We start from the raw sequence: 18,419 nt of genomic DNA on the forward strand, positions 1-18,419 counted from the left end.
ACATATTAGATGGAACCAAAGTATCTTATTAGTTTGTAGCTACTTACTAGGAGTGATCTCATACTGGAATAAGGATTCCGTATTATATTTTGGTAGTCAAGTTTTGGACAAAATTGGTAGATTTTACCTCAATGGTTGGGGGCTTCATTTCGGAAGATCCTTTTTCACCCCACGTCTTCATTTTTTTTTATGGGAGTTTTACATAGGAGTTGTTGTGTGAGGTAGGATTAGTGACTCCAAGGTAGGAAGTGCGAGAAGGGTTAAGTTTTGGGATTGTGTGTGATGTTTGGAAAGGTTGAGAGGTTATGTGTTGTGGCATATCCTGCTACTTAGTGAATGGCTGTTGACAGGAAGGCTTTAGTTGGTTATTATATTTGCAGTGTATTGCGGCTTGGGGAACAATTGGTGTCGGATATGGTCTTTGTTGGGGGTGCAGAATTGGGAGATGGTTGAGTTATTGAACCTAACGGAGAGGCTAGACGCAATTCAGAGGATCATGAGAGAAGGGAGGACTCATTTCGCTGGACTCTTGCTTTGTTGGAGCCTTCCATGGCGAAGCGGTATTATAGATTTTTGTAGACACAATTCCACCCCCGTAGATAGGTGATTTGGGGAGCCAATGGTCCGCCAGGTTGCATTTTTGTGTTGTGCGGCTTATGCTAAGATTCTTATCATTGACAACCTAATGCAAAGGAGGAGAATCCTGTTGAATTTTTTTTTTGTTTGTGTGAGTGGAATGTGAAGTCAAGGCCACCCTTTTTCAGTTATTGTCAGATGGCTTGAGAACTTTGGACTTCGATTATCTCATGGTTTGTGGTGGTTTAGGATTTCTGAGGGGAGTGGAAGAACTTCTATAAGTTTTTGGGACGAAGTTGAAGGGGTTTGAGCGTATTTGTGAGATGACCTTGAGTGATTTTAAAGGTTGTATCTATTAATATACTACGTTTTTATGGCTTCAACATGCTTTTTTTTTTAAAATTCTAATTACCGTTTTCCTATTTTTAGTAAGGCGCCTTTGTATGGTGAAACACTATCCCCTCCTTTTATGGTACTTCTAAATAAAACTTATTTTTTGTGAATAAAAATTCAGAACTCCAAAGGCTTATGCCTCAACTCATTGAGGCTTACGCTGCCTTGCCTCATGAGAGGTGAACCGCCTCCATTGCGCTTTCACCTTTGAAAACTTAGGTATAAGCTAATGAACCTTATTGTTAGAAGCTTGCATAGTTGGGGGTCGAGGGAATGTAATCCTTCCCTTGATGTGATATGCCTTTTCCATATACACAGCAGTGTATCCCTTTTGATGCTGGGCTATTCCTATGTACAGGTGGCATTCCCTCAATGTCTTTTTGCTGATTAGTGTTTACGTATAGAAGGGGAGGGTGATTTTTTCTAATTGTGTCAAGAACCACTTTCTCATTGTTCGATTTTCCACCAAAAATAAGCATTTGTGTTCAGTTTTAGGGTAATCATAATAGGGAGAAAACCCATTAGGGTTAATTTCATTCAACGTAGAAAATATATATACAAGCTGTAAAATAATTGCACTACGGTCCTAGATACTTAAACTAATTACATGATAAGACATATAATTACACTAGATACAAATAGATCCATCATCTAACACTCCCCCTCAAGTTGGTGCGAAGATATCAATCAAGCCCAACTTGAACACAATAGGATGAAAACTCTTGCTACCCAGCCCTTTTGTGAATATATCAGCTAACTGATCTTCAGATCTCACAAACGGCATACATATCAAACCCTCGTTCAATTTTTCCTTGATGAAGTGTCGATCAATCTCTATGTGCTTCGTTCTGTCATGCTGAACGGGATTATGAGCAATGTTAATGGCAGCTTTATTGTCGCAGTAAAGTTTCATCGGAACACTATCAGCAAACCCCAAATCAAGTAACAAAGTTTGGAGCCACAAGAGCTCACAAACACCATTAGCCATAGCTCTATATTCAGCTTCTGCGCTAGACCTAGCGACTACCGATTGCTTCTTACTTCGCCAGGTAATCAGATTACCCCCAAGGAAAGTGCAATAGCCAGAAGTAGAGCGCCTATCATCCACAGAACCAGCCCAGTCAGCATCAGTGAATGCCTCCAATCGCAAATGGCCATGATTAGAGAACAAAATTCCTTTTCCTGGAGCTGATTTTAGATACCTCAAAATACGATAAACTGCATCTAGATGTGAAGTACGAGGATCATGCATAAACTGACTAACAACACCTACTGCATAAGTAATATCTGGTCGAGTGTGGGCCAAGTATATTAGTCGACCCACAAGTCGCTGATACCTCTCTTTATCAGTACGCTCCCCCACATCTCCACTAAGATGATGATTCGCCTCAATAGGAGAATCTGCAGGTCTACAGCCCAACATGCCTGTCTCTTCCAAAAAATCAAGTATATACTTGCGTTGGGAAATAAAGATACCTCTATCAGACCTCGCTACTTCCATTCCAAGGAAGTATCTCAATGATCCCAAGTCCTTAATCTCGAACTCTTGAGCTAGACGAGACTTAAGGTTATGAATCTCACTCACATCGTTGCCTGTCATTATTATGTCATCAACATAAACAATAAGGACAGCAATCTTACCATTACTTCGTCGGATAAACATCGTATGATCTGCATGGCTCTGCTTGTAACCAAAACTCAGCATAGCCTTAGAAAACCTGCCAAACCAGGCTCTAGGTGACTGCTTCAGCCCATAAAGTGCCTTCTTTAATCTACACACCTTTCCTTCACTTGCAAGAGAAGAGAAACCTGGTGGAATATCCATATAAACTTCCTCCTCTAAATCACCATGGAGAAATGCATTTTTCACATCAAACTGTTGAAGAGGCCAATTCAAGTGGGCAGCACACGAGAGAAGAGCTCGCACAGAATTCATCTTCGCTACCGGAGCAAACGTCTCCTCATAGTCAATACCATAAGTTTGAGTAAAACCTCTGGCAACAAGCCTTGCCTTGTATCTCTCAACTGTACCATCAGCCTTTTGCTTAATAGTGAACACCCACTTGCAGCCCACTGGTTTCTTCCCTCCTGGAAGTGACACTAGATCCCAGGTGCCATTCTTTTTCAAAGCCGTCATCTCTTCTACCATAGCTCCTTTCCACTTAGGTATCTTGAATGCATCCTGCCAATTCTGTGGAATAGATATAGAAGAAAGAGAAGAGACAAATGCATGGTACGAAGGAGACAAACGGTCATAAGAAACAAACTGTGAAATAGGATGTTGAGTACAAGATCTAACACCTTTTCGAATAGCAATAGGAAGATTGTCAGGATCCATAGGAGGAGGTTCAATAAGAGAAGAATCATTACCAGAAGAGTCAGCTGAGGAATTTGGAACTGGATTGGGTGATTGTGATTGACAAAGTGGTAACGTACATGAAGACTTTCCATTTTTCCGTCTAGCATACCTCTGTAAGCCAGCTCCCTGCAGTCGTTGTCGTGCAGGTAGTTGTTCCTCAATGTCACCACCAATATCATGTGTTTCCCTTTCAACAAATACTGGTTCCTCTCCAGTGTTTTCCTTCTCCCCTTCACTATGATTATAGAAAAATTTCTCCCCCTCACTATGATTATAAAAGGTAAACATCTCTTCCTCCTGTTGATGCTCCCCCTGAAGAGATGGTTTAGGGGAATAAAAAACCTCTGTTTCCCAAAAGGTAACATCCATAGAGACAAACATCTTCCTTGAATAAGGATCGTAACACTTATAGCCTTTTTGGGTAGGAGAGTACCCAACAAAAATACACTTATGGGCTTTATGTCCTAGCTTGCCCCCAGAAGGTTTTGGGGCATGAACAAAACACACACAACCAAACACCCTAGGTGGAAGAGTCGTAACTCGACAACTGCTTGGCAGGCACTCAATAGGTGTTTTAAAATTAAGGACACTTGATGGCATACGGTTGATAAGATATGTAGCAGTTAAAATAGCTTCTCCCCATAAATATTTGGGAACATTCATAGTGAACAAAAGAGATCGAGCGACCTCAGCAAGATGACGATTTTTACGCTCAGCGACTCCATTTTGTTGCGGAGTGTCAACGCAAGTCGTCTGAAAAATAATACCATTATCATCTAGATATGTCCGAAAATTCTTATCAATATACTCAGTCCCATTATCACTCCGAAGAATTTTAATATGTGTATCAAATTGAGTGCACACCATCTTATGAAAAGATTTGAAGCAGGAAAATACTTCATTTTTTGACTGGAGTAAGTACACCCATGTGGCACGAGAATAACAATCAATAAAAGTAACAAACCATCGATAGCCCTTTAAAGAAGTAACAGGAGAAGGACCCCAAACATCAGAATGGATAACCATAAATGGAGAATCACTTCGTTTATTAATAGGTGCATAAAAAGAGCGTTTATGTTTTCCAAACTCACAGGCTTCACAAAAAAACTGATCCCTAGGACAATGTTTAACTAAAGTAGGAAAAAGTTTCTCTAATATCCCAAAAGATGGATGACCCAATCTACGGTGCCACCGATGTAACAAAGAAAGAGTGGAACTCATATCTGCCCGTAGAGCTTGTCCACATGATAAAGATGGCTGAGATGGATGAGGTGCATGCTCCAGATAATAGATACCACCATGAGCTTTACCACTGCCAATCACCTTCCCCGTTTCCAGTTCCTGAAGGATACAGTGAGTAGGAAAAAATGTCACAGAACAGTTTGCAGAATGTGTAAAACTACTAACTGAAAGAAGGTTAGTGGCAAAGTTTGGAATATGGAGGACTGAAGAGAGAGAGATAGAGGGAGAATAGCGAACGGAACCTTTCCCTGAAATAGCAGAGAACGATCCATCGGCAATTCGAACCTTATCCTTACCAGAACAAGTGGAATAAGAATCAAAAACAGAGGAACAACCTGTCATATGATCTGAAGCACCAGAATCGATAATCCAAGGAATACCAGAGGAGGCAGTAAATGCACTAGCTGGAATACCTGAATGAGCAAAATAGGATGCAGTAGGAGCTGCTGTGGAAGTAGGAGCTATAGTAGAGGAAGAATCAGCCTGAGCCATAAGACGCCTGAGAGCTTGCATCTCCCTCTGAGAGAAACCGCCAACAGAATCAGAAGGTGACTGAACTCCTGTATTGAACCCAGAATCAAACAAGGTAGCAAACTCTGAAACATGTGCCTGAGCCTGAGAACGCCCGGGACCACGACCTCGACCTCCACGTCCACTGCCTCGCCCACGAGAAGGACGACCATGTAACTTCCAACAGAAATCCTTGGTATGTCCAGTGTTGTGGCAATAATCACACTGGAGTGACATACGGTCTATGATCCCACTGGTAGTACCAGACGGAGACTTTCCACTGCCAGACCCAAACTGTCCCTGCGGAATAGCAACCAATGCAGAACGATCAGAAGTAGGAGCTTGTAACATAGCACCCCTTCTGCTCTCCTCCTGTTGAACAATGGCATAGGCCTCGCCCAAAGATGGAAACGGAACACGACCCAACACCTGCACTCTAATTGGATCATACTCCACATCAAGACCAGCAAGAAAGTCATACACACGCTCTTTCTCTATTCTTTTTAACCAAGCACCAGCATCAACGGAACAGACTGCTTGAAACCCCTGATAATAATCAAATTCTTGCCAGGCCCCACTAAGATCAGCAAAGTAAACAGCAACAGATCGATTGTGTTGATCCATAGTACGAAGTCGCTTTCGCAACTCAAAACACTGAGCATCATTGCCCTGCTGAGAATAAGTCTGTGTGGCAATAGTCCAAATCTGATATGGAGTGTTAAGAAGCAAGAAAGGACTACGAATATCAGCCTTCATAGAATTAAACAACCAAGTCATGGCTAAAGATCGACGAGACTTAAACGTCTTGAGTTCAACATCAGTAGTAGGCTCAGTAACAGGGCCTTCAATGAACTCAGACATCCCTTTAGCTTCAATGGCTAATGTAAAAGTACGAGACCAAAGTAAATAATTTGTGCCATCCAGTTTGATGGGACAAATATCTAGTGGAGAGTTATCCAGAGTCCCTACACGACTCAACTCATCCTTGCCACTAGCGGAAGTCTGTTTTTTCTCTTCTGACATCTTGAAAGCAGAACAATAATGCCAAATAAACAATAAACAATGTTCCCAGCAACTTTAGAACTCCAAAAAATAATAAATAAAGGTTCCAAAAACCCTAGAACCTCAAAAAAAAATCAACTGAATACTTTCGGATCTGACTGAAACAGTGTTGAAAAAGAAAAAAAATAGATTTGATCGGCGAGAACAGATCTGATCGACGGTGACGGCAAACCCCGACTGATCAAAGAACTGTTCACAAGCACTGTTCACGCAATCACTGTTCACGATCACTGTTCACGCGATACTGTTCACGATCACTATTCACGGCACTGTTCACGCGGCACTGTTCACGATCACTGTTCACCCGAAAGTACTGTTCACGCAGCGACGAGAAGAACGTCGTAGGTCGCCAGGTTCTATCGCTTTGATACCATGTTCAGTTTTAAGGTAATCATAATAGGGAGAAAACCCATTAGGGTTAATTTCATTCAACGTAGAAAATATATATACAAGCTGTAAAATAATTGCACTACGGTCCTAGATACTTAAACTAATTACATGATAAGACATATAATTACACTAGATACAAATAGATCCATCATCTAACAATTTGAGATATCAATTTGGTCTATTTGTTATCAGATCTACCTATGTATGATCTTCCTTCCATTTGTTGGGGAAGAGACTTTTAAATACCTTACACTAATAGTTACACCTTGACGTCCATACTCGGTTATTTTAGAGGTTAGACTTGCTATTGCTGAGGTTTTGATGTTTTATAAACTTGTGGATCTGCTACGATTTCACATGCAATGTATATGCGATAGAATTATTTGTTTCGCTACCTTGGATAGGAGCATCTCTCTCTCTCTCTCTCTCTCTCTCTCTCTCTCCGAATTCACATGGTATGTAATTTGCTTACACAAATGGGTTGGTAGTTCTAACTGTCCAATTTTTATTTGCAGGAAAAGTGATGAGCTCCGTAAGGATGCTGTTGATGCACTTTGTTGTCTAGCTTATGCCCTTGGGGAAGACTTCACCATTTTCATACCATCAATTCACAAACTTCTTTTGAAATATCGCTTGCGGGTCCGTTTTCTGTCTCTATGATTTAATTCCATTATGATCATTCGTCCATTGGAAGATTTTGAGAGTAGATGTAACTTTGTTTTCAGCACAAGGAATTTGAAGAAATTGAAGGGCGTTTACAGAGACATGAGCCTCTTATCCTGGGGAGTTCCGCTGCTCAAAGACTAAGTCAACGCCTTCCTATTGCAGTTAATAGTGACCTTCTAAATGATAGTGAGAATGATCCCAATGATGATGGAATTGATGTGCATAGACAACCTAGAAGCCATCAGGTTATTTTTTTCCCCTGGTTTGGTATCAGTTTGTGTTTTTTCAGATGGTGTAAGTATAGCTAAGTGGACTTGCATCATACCTCTTTTTTATTCTCTTGGTTCTTACTACGGTGCTTAAGCTGTCTTCACATAGTTTTACCTCTTGGAGAAAGTAATTTAGGCTAATGGTCTTCTGTTCTTCTTCAGAACAATACAATTGTTTTAGGTAGGTGTGGTCTGGGTGGGTTTTTATTTGTGGGGGACGAGAGAACTGGGATGGGTGGGGGTTTGGGGAAGGGGAGATGAATCACAGAGGGAAGAGACGCAAGGAAAATAGAGGATGAGGAGTTGCACTGTCGAATAACCATTTCTATAGTTGTCCTAACTGTTACGTAATTGATCCTTTTGAGGTACTGTGTTTTAACCACAACTTGTTCCCACGTTAAGCAAGCGCGATCATGGAGGAATTATTCTGAAGCACCTTAAAAAAAATGATCATGGAGGAAATGCATAGCACACCTCAGATGAGAAAAAGCACATCATGCTAGCCTACTAGCAACCAAACTAAGGCACATCAACGCAGAAATGTGTACCTTTAGAGTTTGGTCTTTCTTCAAACCTACCTATTGAAAAAGATTTAGAGGATCTTTAAACTTCTTACAATTTCATGCAGGTGAATGATGGTAGACTACGCACTGCTGGAGAGGCTTCTCAGCGTAGTACAAAAGAAGATTGGGCAGAATGGATGAGGCATTTTAGCATTGAACTTCTAAGGGAATCACCCTCTCCGGCTTTACGAACATGTGCTAGGCTTGCACAGTCGCAGGTGTGACATTTTTTTGATGTACCTTTATATATCTAGAATGAGGTGGATTCTGATTTTTAGTGGTGGCAGCCTTTTGTTGGGCGAGAGTTGTTTGCAGCTGGTTTTGTTAGCTGCTGGTCACAACTGAATGAGTCTAGTCAAAGACAGCTGGTTCGGAGTTTAGAGATGGCATTTTCTTCTCCAAATATTCCTCCGGAAATTCTTGCGACACTTCTGAATTTGGTATTGTTTTTCATTATCCAAGTTGGTTTCCTTTTTCCCTCAGGGAGGGGGGCTTGTACGTGGCTTGTATGGGTTTTCTTTCAGTCTTTAGGTGGCATCTCCTATATAAAACATATGGTTTTATTATGGACAAATCAGGGAGCAATGAATGGATTTTTCCATTGATAGGCTACATGTCTTCTGCAAAAAACTTTTTTCACAAAAGCCACTGTATTTTAGTCTTGTCATAACGAGTAGTACAAGATTTACTATTTTGTTAACTACGATGAACGATTAAATGAACTAAAGAGGGTGAGATGAAGGTAACATTTCGAGGGCTCTGTCGGGTACTTGCAAACTGAAACTAATAAAAGATCTTTCTTTATAGAGTGAGGACTGAGGGCATCAATTTGAGCATGCCTCATATTGAAGGCATTGCTCATCACAGCCAAATGACAGATTCCCTCGTTGATGTCCGTTACTTCTCTCACCCTTCTGTTGGTTTTAAAGCAATAGGACTGTGGAGACTGTGGTAGAAGTTTTGTGGTTTTTTTCAAGTTGGTTTCTGTTGTGAAGTTCGTTAGATTCTGATTCCAGGAGATCTTGCTCATTGATTTGCCATAATTCTCTTAGTATCATGTACCAAACTCTTAGTCTATCTTGCTGAAGGAGCTGCAGCATGATTTATAATAATTAAACTGCACTCGGGACGATGAGGCTGTTCTTTTTATAGATGGAATCATTTTTGTGTATGAGTTGGCATTGATTATTTCAGGCGGAGTTCATGGAGCATGATGAAAAACCTCTTCCTATAGATATCCGCCTGCTTGGGGCTCTTGCTGAAAAGGTATGCTGCATGTGGCACCTGAGGAGCTATGTTACCTAATGTTGCATAATATTTGTGTCTTTTACTTACCACCTCTTTATTTTAGTGTCGAGCATTCGCAAAGGCTTTGCATTATAAGGAGATGGAATTCGAAGGTGCACGTGCTAACAGGATGGATGCAAACCCCGTTGCTGTAGTAGAAGCACTAATACATATAAACAATCAGTTACACCAGCACGAGGTGTTCATTTGTCTCTGTCAATAGACCGATTTATGCTGAGTTTCTCATATGATGTCTTCCGAATATTTCTCTAATTTTCTCTCCCTTTTTTTAGGATATCTTAGGTCATTTTTTTTTTGTTTGCTGATTTCTTTTCTTTTTTTAGGCTGCCGTTGGAATATTGAACTATGCCCAACAGAAGTTGAATGTTCAACTGAAGGAATCATGGTATCATTGATAATTCAACTACTGCAGTTAATTTTTGCTGCTGCCGATTCATCTATAAGATCATTATCATTTTATGACGTTTCCTGGTTTGCTCCTGTCATGCAACATCTTGGTTGTGATTTTTTCAATTAGAAAAATACTCACATCAGTTTGCACTGTTTAAGGTATGAGAAACTGCAGCGGTGGGATAATGCGCTTGTGGCATACACTACCAAAGCCTCACAAGTTTCAAGTCCACATCTTGTTTTGGATGCTACATTAGGTCTGTAGTCTGTATTTGAATTATGCAATTTATCATTTTGTTCTTTTTTATTTTACCTTGTCGTTTTGTAAGTGCATCTCATGTCTTATAGACTTTCACACATCATATCTTCATGTGAAAATGCATTTATGCTAAAAATCTGAGAACTGAAACTTGAATGCTTTAAGATATTGCTGCCAAATGAGAAGACAAATATTTACCGTTGTAATGTTGATATAGACACAATCTCATTTTTAAAGAAGTTTGGAATAGTAGAGATTCTCAAATGTATGTTTTCTAGTCACGAAATGATACTGGATGTGCTATTTTTGCTGCTTTTTGATAAACTTAACTAGGCTATGATTATTGTGGCGTATCTAGAAGGCCCTTGCGACAGGGCACTTACAATTGGCCCATGACGCAACGGCGTGGAGCAGACAAGAGAGCCCTCTGGACCCATGCCCTTCCCTCCACATCACTCTAAACATGTATATTATTTGGGCTCCATACCTCTGTCTCTAGGACCCCTCCATGAAGTTTCCATGTTTACAAAAGTTAGAGAGATCTCCATGGCATCTCCTATCTATCTACAGATTTTACACAGTCAAATAAGCCTCCATTGAGCCTGGCAACTCCACAAAACCTTAGGTCGGGAGCATGGCCTAGTTACCTTGCTCAGGACCAAAGGAAGCACGTGGTTTGGAGGCTAGAGCAACAGGTTGTCAAGCCTTTCTCTACGAGGAGAGCTCCACGTTCACCAGTAGAGAGAGAGGGGGGGGGGGGGGGGGGGGGGGGGGGGGGGGGGGCGGGGGCATTGGCCAATAACTACCTATGTTACCAGAAAACACTAATACCCTTCCAATTTACGGATTGAAAAACAAATTGTCAAAATACTCCTACAAAGGTGTTTTGTTAGATGTTTGTTTTTTCTAGGATGTACATTTTAGTGTTATCCTGATTAGTGCACATGGCATACTGCGTTTCCTGTTCCTGATCTTAGTACCAGAATGATCCGCATTCCGGATATTCTTGCATCTTACATCTCGGAGGATGTATGATAGCTACCACCTGCTAGCTCCCCCAATGCAAGTTCCCATAACCTTTGAAAGCTCAGCTCTACCCTTAAGATTTGCAAAGGAGATCACAATTAACATGCCTTATGCTAAGGCAACGAGGAAGGGCCACCCGTCCTTGGGTGATTTGTACCCCTCCAACTCTCCTATATAAAGGGAGGTCCAAGCATACAGGGTCACTACCCTACAACTGCATTACATCAATATTTGGTTGACCACTCTCTATTGCCATCCTTTTCCCTCCAACGCTAGCCCGAGCTCTCTCCTATTTCTACCTCATGTGGTCCCGAGTCATTGTACTACCCATCTTATTCCCGAAAGGCGCTATCTTGTGAATAATGTCTTGACAATGCGCTCTTTTGGGCCTTGTTCTCTATACAACTATAGGTCGACTCGTGATATCATGCCATCTCAAGCCATGTCATTTGGTCTTCCTCAAGTCATTGTGTTTTCTTAAAATCTGCCCAACAAACCTTTGTAGTCACCTTGAGTTAATTCTTCACGTTTTTGTCCGCCCTCCTCTCAATATGCAATCACACTAAGCCTATGTGTTGGTCATGCTTGCTTGCAATGTACGATTTTTGGTCGTCTACCTTAGGTTCACCTGTGAATGTAAGTAGTTTTGAAGATCAAACCGATACCTTTGTCCCTAGCTCACAATGAAACAGTAGATGATTGGCCATGTTCGTCTTCTTGCATGTACAGAAAATTCAGCAGGTGTTCTTCTCTCTCGCTCTGAGGCAGCTGATCAAGAATTAATGGCCACTTACATTCCCTGATTCTAAGGATTTAGTGTGACCATCTCCTTAGTGGGGTTTCCTCTTCTTTCTGTGGGGAGAGAGGGCGAGAGGGGCTGGCAAAATATATTATAGTTGTAGTGTTATATCTTGTTGCACCTACAAAATGGAGTTTCATAATCTAGAAGGGAAAAAAAGAAAAAAAAGAAAAAGTACAAAGATCCTTACACTCTAGTACTCTACCAATAGCTTTCTCTTTGATTGTTGCTTATGTTACTTGCTATGTCTAACATTTGTGTGCTCTTCAGGACGGATGCGATGCCTTGCTGCATTAGCTCGTTGGGAGGAGCTTAACAACCTTTGCAAGGAATATTGGACCCCTGCTGAGCCAGCTGCTCGGCTGGAAATGGCACCACTGGTTTGTTTAGACATTGAGTGGCTGTCAAAACGTATTCTTTCTTCTGTTACTAAAGTATCTGGTGTGGATGTCCCAGGCTGCTAGAGCTGCGTGGAACATGGGAGAGTGGGATCAGATGGCAGAATACGTTTCTCGGTTGGATGATGGGGATGAAACCAAACTTCGGGTTTTGGGAAACACTGCTGCTACTGGGGATGGAAGCAGTAATGGCACATTCTTCAGAGCTGTCCTACTGGTTCGAAAGGGAAAGGTATGCTGCTTTGTGTTTGTTTTTGTCTACTACGGAAAATTAGGTTTCTTAATTATCTTTTTAAAGTTTACTTTTTCTCCAGTATGATGAAGCACGCGAATTTGTTGAGAGAGCAAGGAAGTGTTTAGCTACTGAGCTTGCTGCTTTGGTTAGTTTCTGATCCCTTCTCATACGTTTTCAATTCCATCTTGCCTTCGCTATTGTAGTCTTTGACAGATTAATTTGTGGTCATTGACCATATTAGATTACGTTTATACGTTAGGAGTGCTGTATGCACTAGATGGTTGGTGGGTCGTGTAAATTTCTTTGATGCTGGGGTAGCAAGACAACAAAGTTGTTAATTTTATCTTTTACAAGCCACATCAATGTGGTGCAATAGTTTTTGTTGTTTCCTTTATTAAAAGATAGATATGTCTCAACCATTTTTCCATGTTGTAGTGCTCTTCAGCGGTTAGCATTCTTGCATAATGTTGTATTGCTCTTCAGCGGTAAGCATTCTTGCATATTTATCCAATAACGATTTACTGATGACACAACTGATGTAGATGGCTTTTGATACACTGGTGCATCTTTGAGTTAATTTCAGAGGTATCATAACCACGTTTGATTGGTCGTGGAGCTTACTTAGTTCCAAAAACTCACCTGTTTCAATAATAGCAGTAGCTTTAATTTTTTCTTCTCATTCTTATCATAAGTCAAATAATCAGTCTTTATATTGGTCTGTGCGGAATATGGTTAGATTGCTGGTATTAGTTTCCATGTTGTGATGAAGTGATCTTCTGAGAGAGACCAATAAGATAACAAAGTGATGGCATGTGATTTGATTTTTTCCTACATTGTGGTGTTCATCGTGCCGTTTAAGAGTGTCTGGCAGAGAGTAGCATGCTACAATGGTTTTATACGTTTTACATTAGAATTAAGCTTTTTGAATTGCCTTTTGTTGTATTCTGTTATATTGGAAAGTCTGAAAGTTGAAGGGGACAAAGTGTCGCTTATAAAATTACTCGTGAAAATTTGGACCAAGATGGCTTTTGCCGATTTAGCTCTTAGGAATGTGAATGTTTGAGTGAGGAGTGTGATGCAGGACAATAATTTAAGAAGAATAAAGCCTTGTGTGATGCAGGACAATAATTTAAGAAGAATAAAGCCTTAGGAATCTGCACATAAAGAACCCTAGAAATCTGCATGTAGGGGTTGAAAAGGCATCCACACCAATACCCAGAAGAAATTCATTTAATTCCGTAAACTATCCCAAACAATATCTGTTGAATCCTTTAGATAGGCTCTTCCAAATGATACCTACGAATGAAGATAAGATAACGTAACATAATGTTGTTACGAATAAATATCCTTATGTAGATAATTATTTCACGAATAAGTATCCTCCAGAATAAAAAACAACTAACTTTTTTTTTTCTTTATCAAGGATTCTCTTTAGTACGACATCTACGTCACCTCCAATCTCTCCATCTTCGTGACTAATCGAACCGACGTTACGAAAATGTTTTACCTTTTGGTATCTCATGATTTTTATATTTGCATTTCTTCTTTATTAATAAATTTGCACAAGTAACTATACTCTGTTTCACTCCTACTTTCTTCAAACCCCTTTTACACAAGCAAGCCAATCATAGATGGCGAAAACAAAACAAAAAACAATGTACATATGGTTGGAGGAGACCCGTAAGAAACAGATACCTGCTCATAAATTCTCATTGTTTTAGAAGGCAAAAGTAATAAATATGTGAATTCCTGAAAAAAAAAAATGCTTGATTAAGCATGCCTGATTAAAGCTCTTGTGGAACAGTTGTGTTTTTGTTTGAACATCTGCCTATTGGAGTTAAGTTTAACAAATGTCTTGTAGTAGTGCCAAAAAGACTTGGTGTGTCCATAATGATAAAGTAATACAGCATGGTGTGTCAGTATTAAACTTTGTTGCTATTCAGGTCTTAGAGAGCTACGAGCGTGCATACAGCAATATGGTTCGTGTTCAGCAGCTGTCAGAGTTAGAGGAGGTTTGCTCTCTTTTATTTTCTTAACCCACTTCACTGCTTGAACTGAAGTTCTAATGAGTTAGAAAATTTGTGTTTCAACTTTCGACAGGTCATTGATTACTGTACTCTACCTTTGGGGAACCCTGTTGCTGAAGGGCGGCGTGCACTTATTCGCAATATGTGGAATGAGCGCATAAAAGGCACAAAACGAAATGTTGAGGTAAATATGCTTTCAGAGCTTCTTGACTTGGTTTTTACAGCTCCGTCTCACCATGTGCATTGTCACATCCAATAAAAATTTAACAAAAGGGGAGGAGTCACACATTTGCACAATATCTGGCTTGAACTCTTTGTCTGAATCATGATGAGGCATCCTGTGAGACTTTTTTGAACCCATTATTGTTGGAAATTGGCTTCAGAAGTTTAGACAGAATAAACATCTGCTATTCTTCTGGACAGACAGAAAGTAAATAATTGCCCTTGGGGAAAGGAAAAATTGTTGTCTAACCCTAGAAAATTTGCAGAGATCTACTGATATTTGTTCTAGGTGTACAAGTGGCGGTCACCAACCATTTGTAGTTTGACAAGTTAAAGATATTAATAAAAACGCATATGCAATGCTTGTGAAGCAGTTTTTTCACATTGTTTCTCAGTTGTTGACTGGTATCTGGTAATGAGTCTTTTTATAGTGGCAAAGAAGCACAAACACTCGAGTTTTGTCTGCCATGCTATACAACTATGAGCTGATGAGGTAGGAAAACATGGTACCTTCATTTGACCGTAGACGTGAAGGATTAGAAGACAGAAGGCTGGTGAGTTAGGCTACAATGCTACATAGCGGTTGCACTTTCTACTCAACAGTGGGGGTTGGGAAAACTGATGTAGTTGGATAGGCATAGTGTGGGTTGGAAAGTAGCTTGCCACTTAAGGGGGAAGTGAGCAACTGCTCATTGTTCAAAAATTTCCCCCGTAGTTGGCGAACTAAACAGCAATAAGGCCACCCCTTTGAGGTTTGAGGGGAAAAAACAAACTCGAGTTAACATACGTTGAGTGGATAGTTGAATGGTATGTTGCTGCTTTTGGTATGCAAAAGGAAGGAGGTTTGCGGCAGAGAAGAGTCTGGTCAATCAATTCCTGAACCATTAACATACCAACTAATGTCCCGAAGGGTTCAAAAACCACGAAACAAGCCTATAAGAAATGCCACTAGTTAGGTTGACTTAAATATTGTTTAGAGAAATATGCTTTAGCAAATGCATGCTTGTGTCCCCTTCAAAATGGAATATGTGTGGACGCCATGGTTTCTATATTGTTTGTTTCCCAAAATTGTTGTGACTATTTGGCTCTTTTTTTCTGATATTCTGCTGTTTTCAAGGTTGTTTTTATGTTCACCCTATGCTTCAGTATAGGGTTCTTATTCGTATAACCTCTCATATTTCATGACCACTTGGTAGTACAGGTTTGGCAAGCACTTTTGGATGTTAGGGCATTAGTACTGCCTCCTACAGAAGATGTTGAGACTTGGCTTAAGTTCGCCTCTCTGTGTCGGAAAAGTGGCAGAATTAGTCAGGCTAGATCTACTTTAGTTAAACTTTTGCAGGTCAGTGGTGCTTTTGTATGGGTTGTCTTTAGTGAGCAATTTGCTTTTGTACTTTTATGAGATTTAGTCAATTTACGCTTTATGATTATTGATTCAGTTTGATCCAGAAACAAGCCCTGAGATAATACAATACCATGGACCTCCTCAAGTGATGCTGGCATACTTAAAATACCAATGGTCTCTTGGAGAGGACCATAAGCGTCGGGAAGCCTTCGCTAGACTGCAGGTATGGATTAGATTTTTCATTTCGGTATGTCGACATGCAAATAATACACTATCTGATGCATTTTCCGTTTCTTGATTCTTACATCTTTGCTTTTCGGTTGCTGTCTTTTTGTTAGGATCTTGCCTTGGAGCTCTCAACGTCAACAAATCTCCAACCAGCCACACCGAATGGTGTGATGGGTGTTTCAAATATTCCACTTCTTGCCCGTGTAAATCGTAAACTTGGAACATGGCAATGGGCACTATCTCCTGGTTTGGATGATGATTCTATAAAAGGTAATCAGCATAATGAATTTTCTTAAGTGTTCCCCCTTCTTTTCTTCAGTCCAAGACTTCTCTTCATGTTTCACCGGTCCTTTCTGACGATTCATCTTCAATTTTCCCAGAAATCCTGAATGCATTTGGGAATGCAACTCACTATGCCTCAAAGTGGGCAAAAGCATGGCATACATGGGCTCTGTTCAATACAGCAGTGATGTCTCAGTATACTGTCAGAGGGTTTTCTACCATGGCAGGGCAGTATGTTGTTTCAGCTGTCACTGGGTACTTTCACTCCATAGCATGTGCAGCTAATGCTAAGGGAGTTGATGACAGTTTGCAGGTAAAGTCATTTCCCTTGATCTAGAAGCTTGATGCAATGTAGAAGTCATCCTTGATGCGTACTTACTAGTTATACAGTTGTTACAAACTTACAATATTCGTCAGTGCGATCCATTTGTCTAATGTGAACTATTCATGTGAAAGCCAAGTCATTTGCTTGCACTTTTCCCCCTCATGAAGTATCTGCCTACTTTTTGTGTTACTGGTTTTTTGATCAAGAACTTAAAGGCCATGTTTGATAATCTGTGTAGGAGGGGGGATTGGACTATGAATCCTGGGTCCTATTAGTCTGGGGTTTAGTTACATTTTGGAGGGCTGGACTATTAGTCCACTCAAACTGTGAACCCCCAAAATGGGGGGATTAGCAAAGGCCTACACATTATCACGTTGCTACACATTTTCATAGTCCAGTTCACCTGGATTTGCCTTAATCCATACATTATTGCATTAATCAACTCTCATTCCTCAATCAAACAAAAATGGTTATAACATGCCCTACAGAATGCTTATCTCCAATCTAACTACCAACTTCACTATTAATCCCTATTTAGTGCCAATCCCAATCCCCTCCAGACTCTCTGTCCCCTCTAACCCATAACACGCATCCAACAAGGCCTAAGAGAACTTGAAACTGAGGATTTGTAAGATAAAAGGGGCAACCTTTAAGTAGCAATGGGAACCATGGTATGCCATGCTCTAATTGCTTTACATGCATAGAAGCTACTTGAAAGAAGGATTTTAGTAGCGCGTACTCACTTCTTTCTAGTTTTTTTTTTTTAATCTTCCAGTGTCTCAGTAACAGGTGTGAAGGACACAACACTGCAGTCACCATCTATTTTACGTAGACCCTTTTTAATTTGTGAAATTAGTTGTAGTACCTATGCTGGTCGCTGGTCACTTGATACTTGGATATGGGCATGCAACATTCATTCAATGTGTCATTCATTCAATGTGTCTAGTTGGACAATGGACATGCACACAAGTTCAGTTTAAGGAGTTTAATTTGTGTACGAACTTATCCAAAAATAAGACCCTCTCTGCTTGTAGCTCTGTAAAGACTATATTGGTTTGGATTAAATATTAAGACAAGAAACATGAAATTTTGTCTCCCAATATTCCTGGGCATGAGAATTAGATGAATCCAAGTCCAACACTTAGACACGTGCCCACACTTCACACAAGTTCCGACTCCATGTAACATATGTTAAACATTAACTTGGGGTGCTTACCCTTTTATCTTTTGTGTAGGATTTAGCACAAACAGTACATTTGATGGTAGATTAAGTTTGGTTTCTGATTATTTTTCTATTGATTGGCTCTACTCAGGCTCCCAATTTCACTGAAAGGAATTACCATAATTAGGATTAAGTGGGACAATAGTGTTGTGTATTTGTTCACACACTAATTTAACATGAAAACTCTTCTTTTGAGAGGTCTGTCCTTGTCTATATCTGGGATCAACTGCATGTGCCTTTTAAGTTACCAATTATTCCAATGCTTGAGCTGTTAGGAAATGGCGCAACATTGTATATCAAGCTGTCCAATATTGCCTCGTCTT

The 18,419-nt window shown here is 40.3% G+C and overlaps 2 protein-coding genes across 2 annotated transcripts in view; one reads left to right on the forward strand and one right to left on the reverse strand.

The window, feature by feature from the left end:
• Positions 1-18,419, forward strand: part of LOC131307813 (serine/threonine-protein kinase TOR) — a 44,349-nt gene that overhangs the window by 16,685 nt on the left and 9,245 nt on the right. The window contains exons 25-41 of the mRNA XM_058334505.1: positions 7,048-7,171; positions 7,258-7,443; positions 8,096-8,248; positions 8,318-8,470; positions 9,225-9,296; positions 9,382-9,516; positions 9,662-9,723; positions 9,888-9,985; positions 12,083-12,192; positions 12,269-12,442; positions 12,525-12,590; positions 14,389-14,457; positions 14,546-14,656; positions 15,896-16,036; positions 16,134-16,262; positions 16,378-16,537; positions 16,648-16,862. Coding sequence (XP_058190488.1) covers positions 7,048-7,171; positions 7,258-7,443; positions 8,096-8,248; positions 8,318-8,470; positions 9,225-9,296; positions 9,382-9,516; positions 9,662-9,723; positions 9,888-9,985; positions 12,083-12,192; positions 12,269-12,442; positions 12,525-12,590; positions 14,389-14,457; positions 14,546-14,656; positions 15,896-16,036; positions 16,134-16,262; positions 16,378-16,537; positions 16,648-16,862 — 2,158 coding nt within the window. The remainder of the gene's footprint in view (positions 1-7,047; positions 7,172-7,257; positions 7,444-8,095; positions 8,249-8,317; positions 8,471-9,224; positions 9,297-9,381; positions 9,517-9,661; positions 9,724-9,887; positions 9,986-12,082; positions 12,193-12,268; positions 12,443-12,524; positions 12,591-14,388; positions 14,458-14,545; positions 14,657-15,895; positions 16,037-16,133; positions 16,263-16,377; positions 16,538-16,647; positions 16,863-18,419) is intronic.
• LOC131307816 (uncharacterized) lies at positions 4,519-6,161 on the reverse strand. Its single transcript, XM_058334509.1, has 2 exons — positions 4,984-6,161; positions 4,519-4,669 (listed from the first exon to the last, which is right to left on the reverse strand). Exons 1-2 carry the CDS (start codon positions 6,101-6,103, stop codon positions 4,635-4,637), a joined length of 1,155 nt encoding a protein of 384 aa, XP_058190492.1. The 5' UTR covers positions 6,104-6,161; the 3' UTR covers positions 4,519-4,634.

The sequence above is a fragment of the Rhododendron vialii genome, chromosome 11a (assembly GCF_030253575.1).
Source record: "Rhododendron vialii isolate Sample 1 chromosome 11a, ASM3025357v1".
NCBI classification, from domain to species: domain Eukaryota; kingdom Viridiplantae; phylum Streptophyta; class Magnoliopsida; order Ericales; family Ericaceae; genus Rhododendron; species Rhododendron vialii.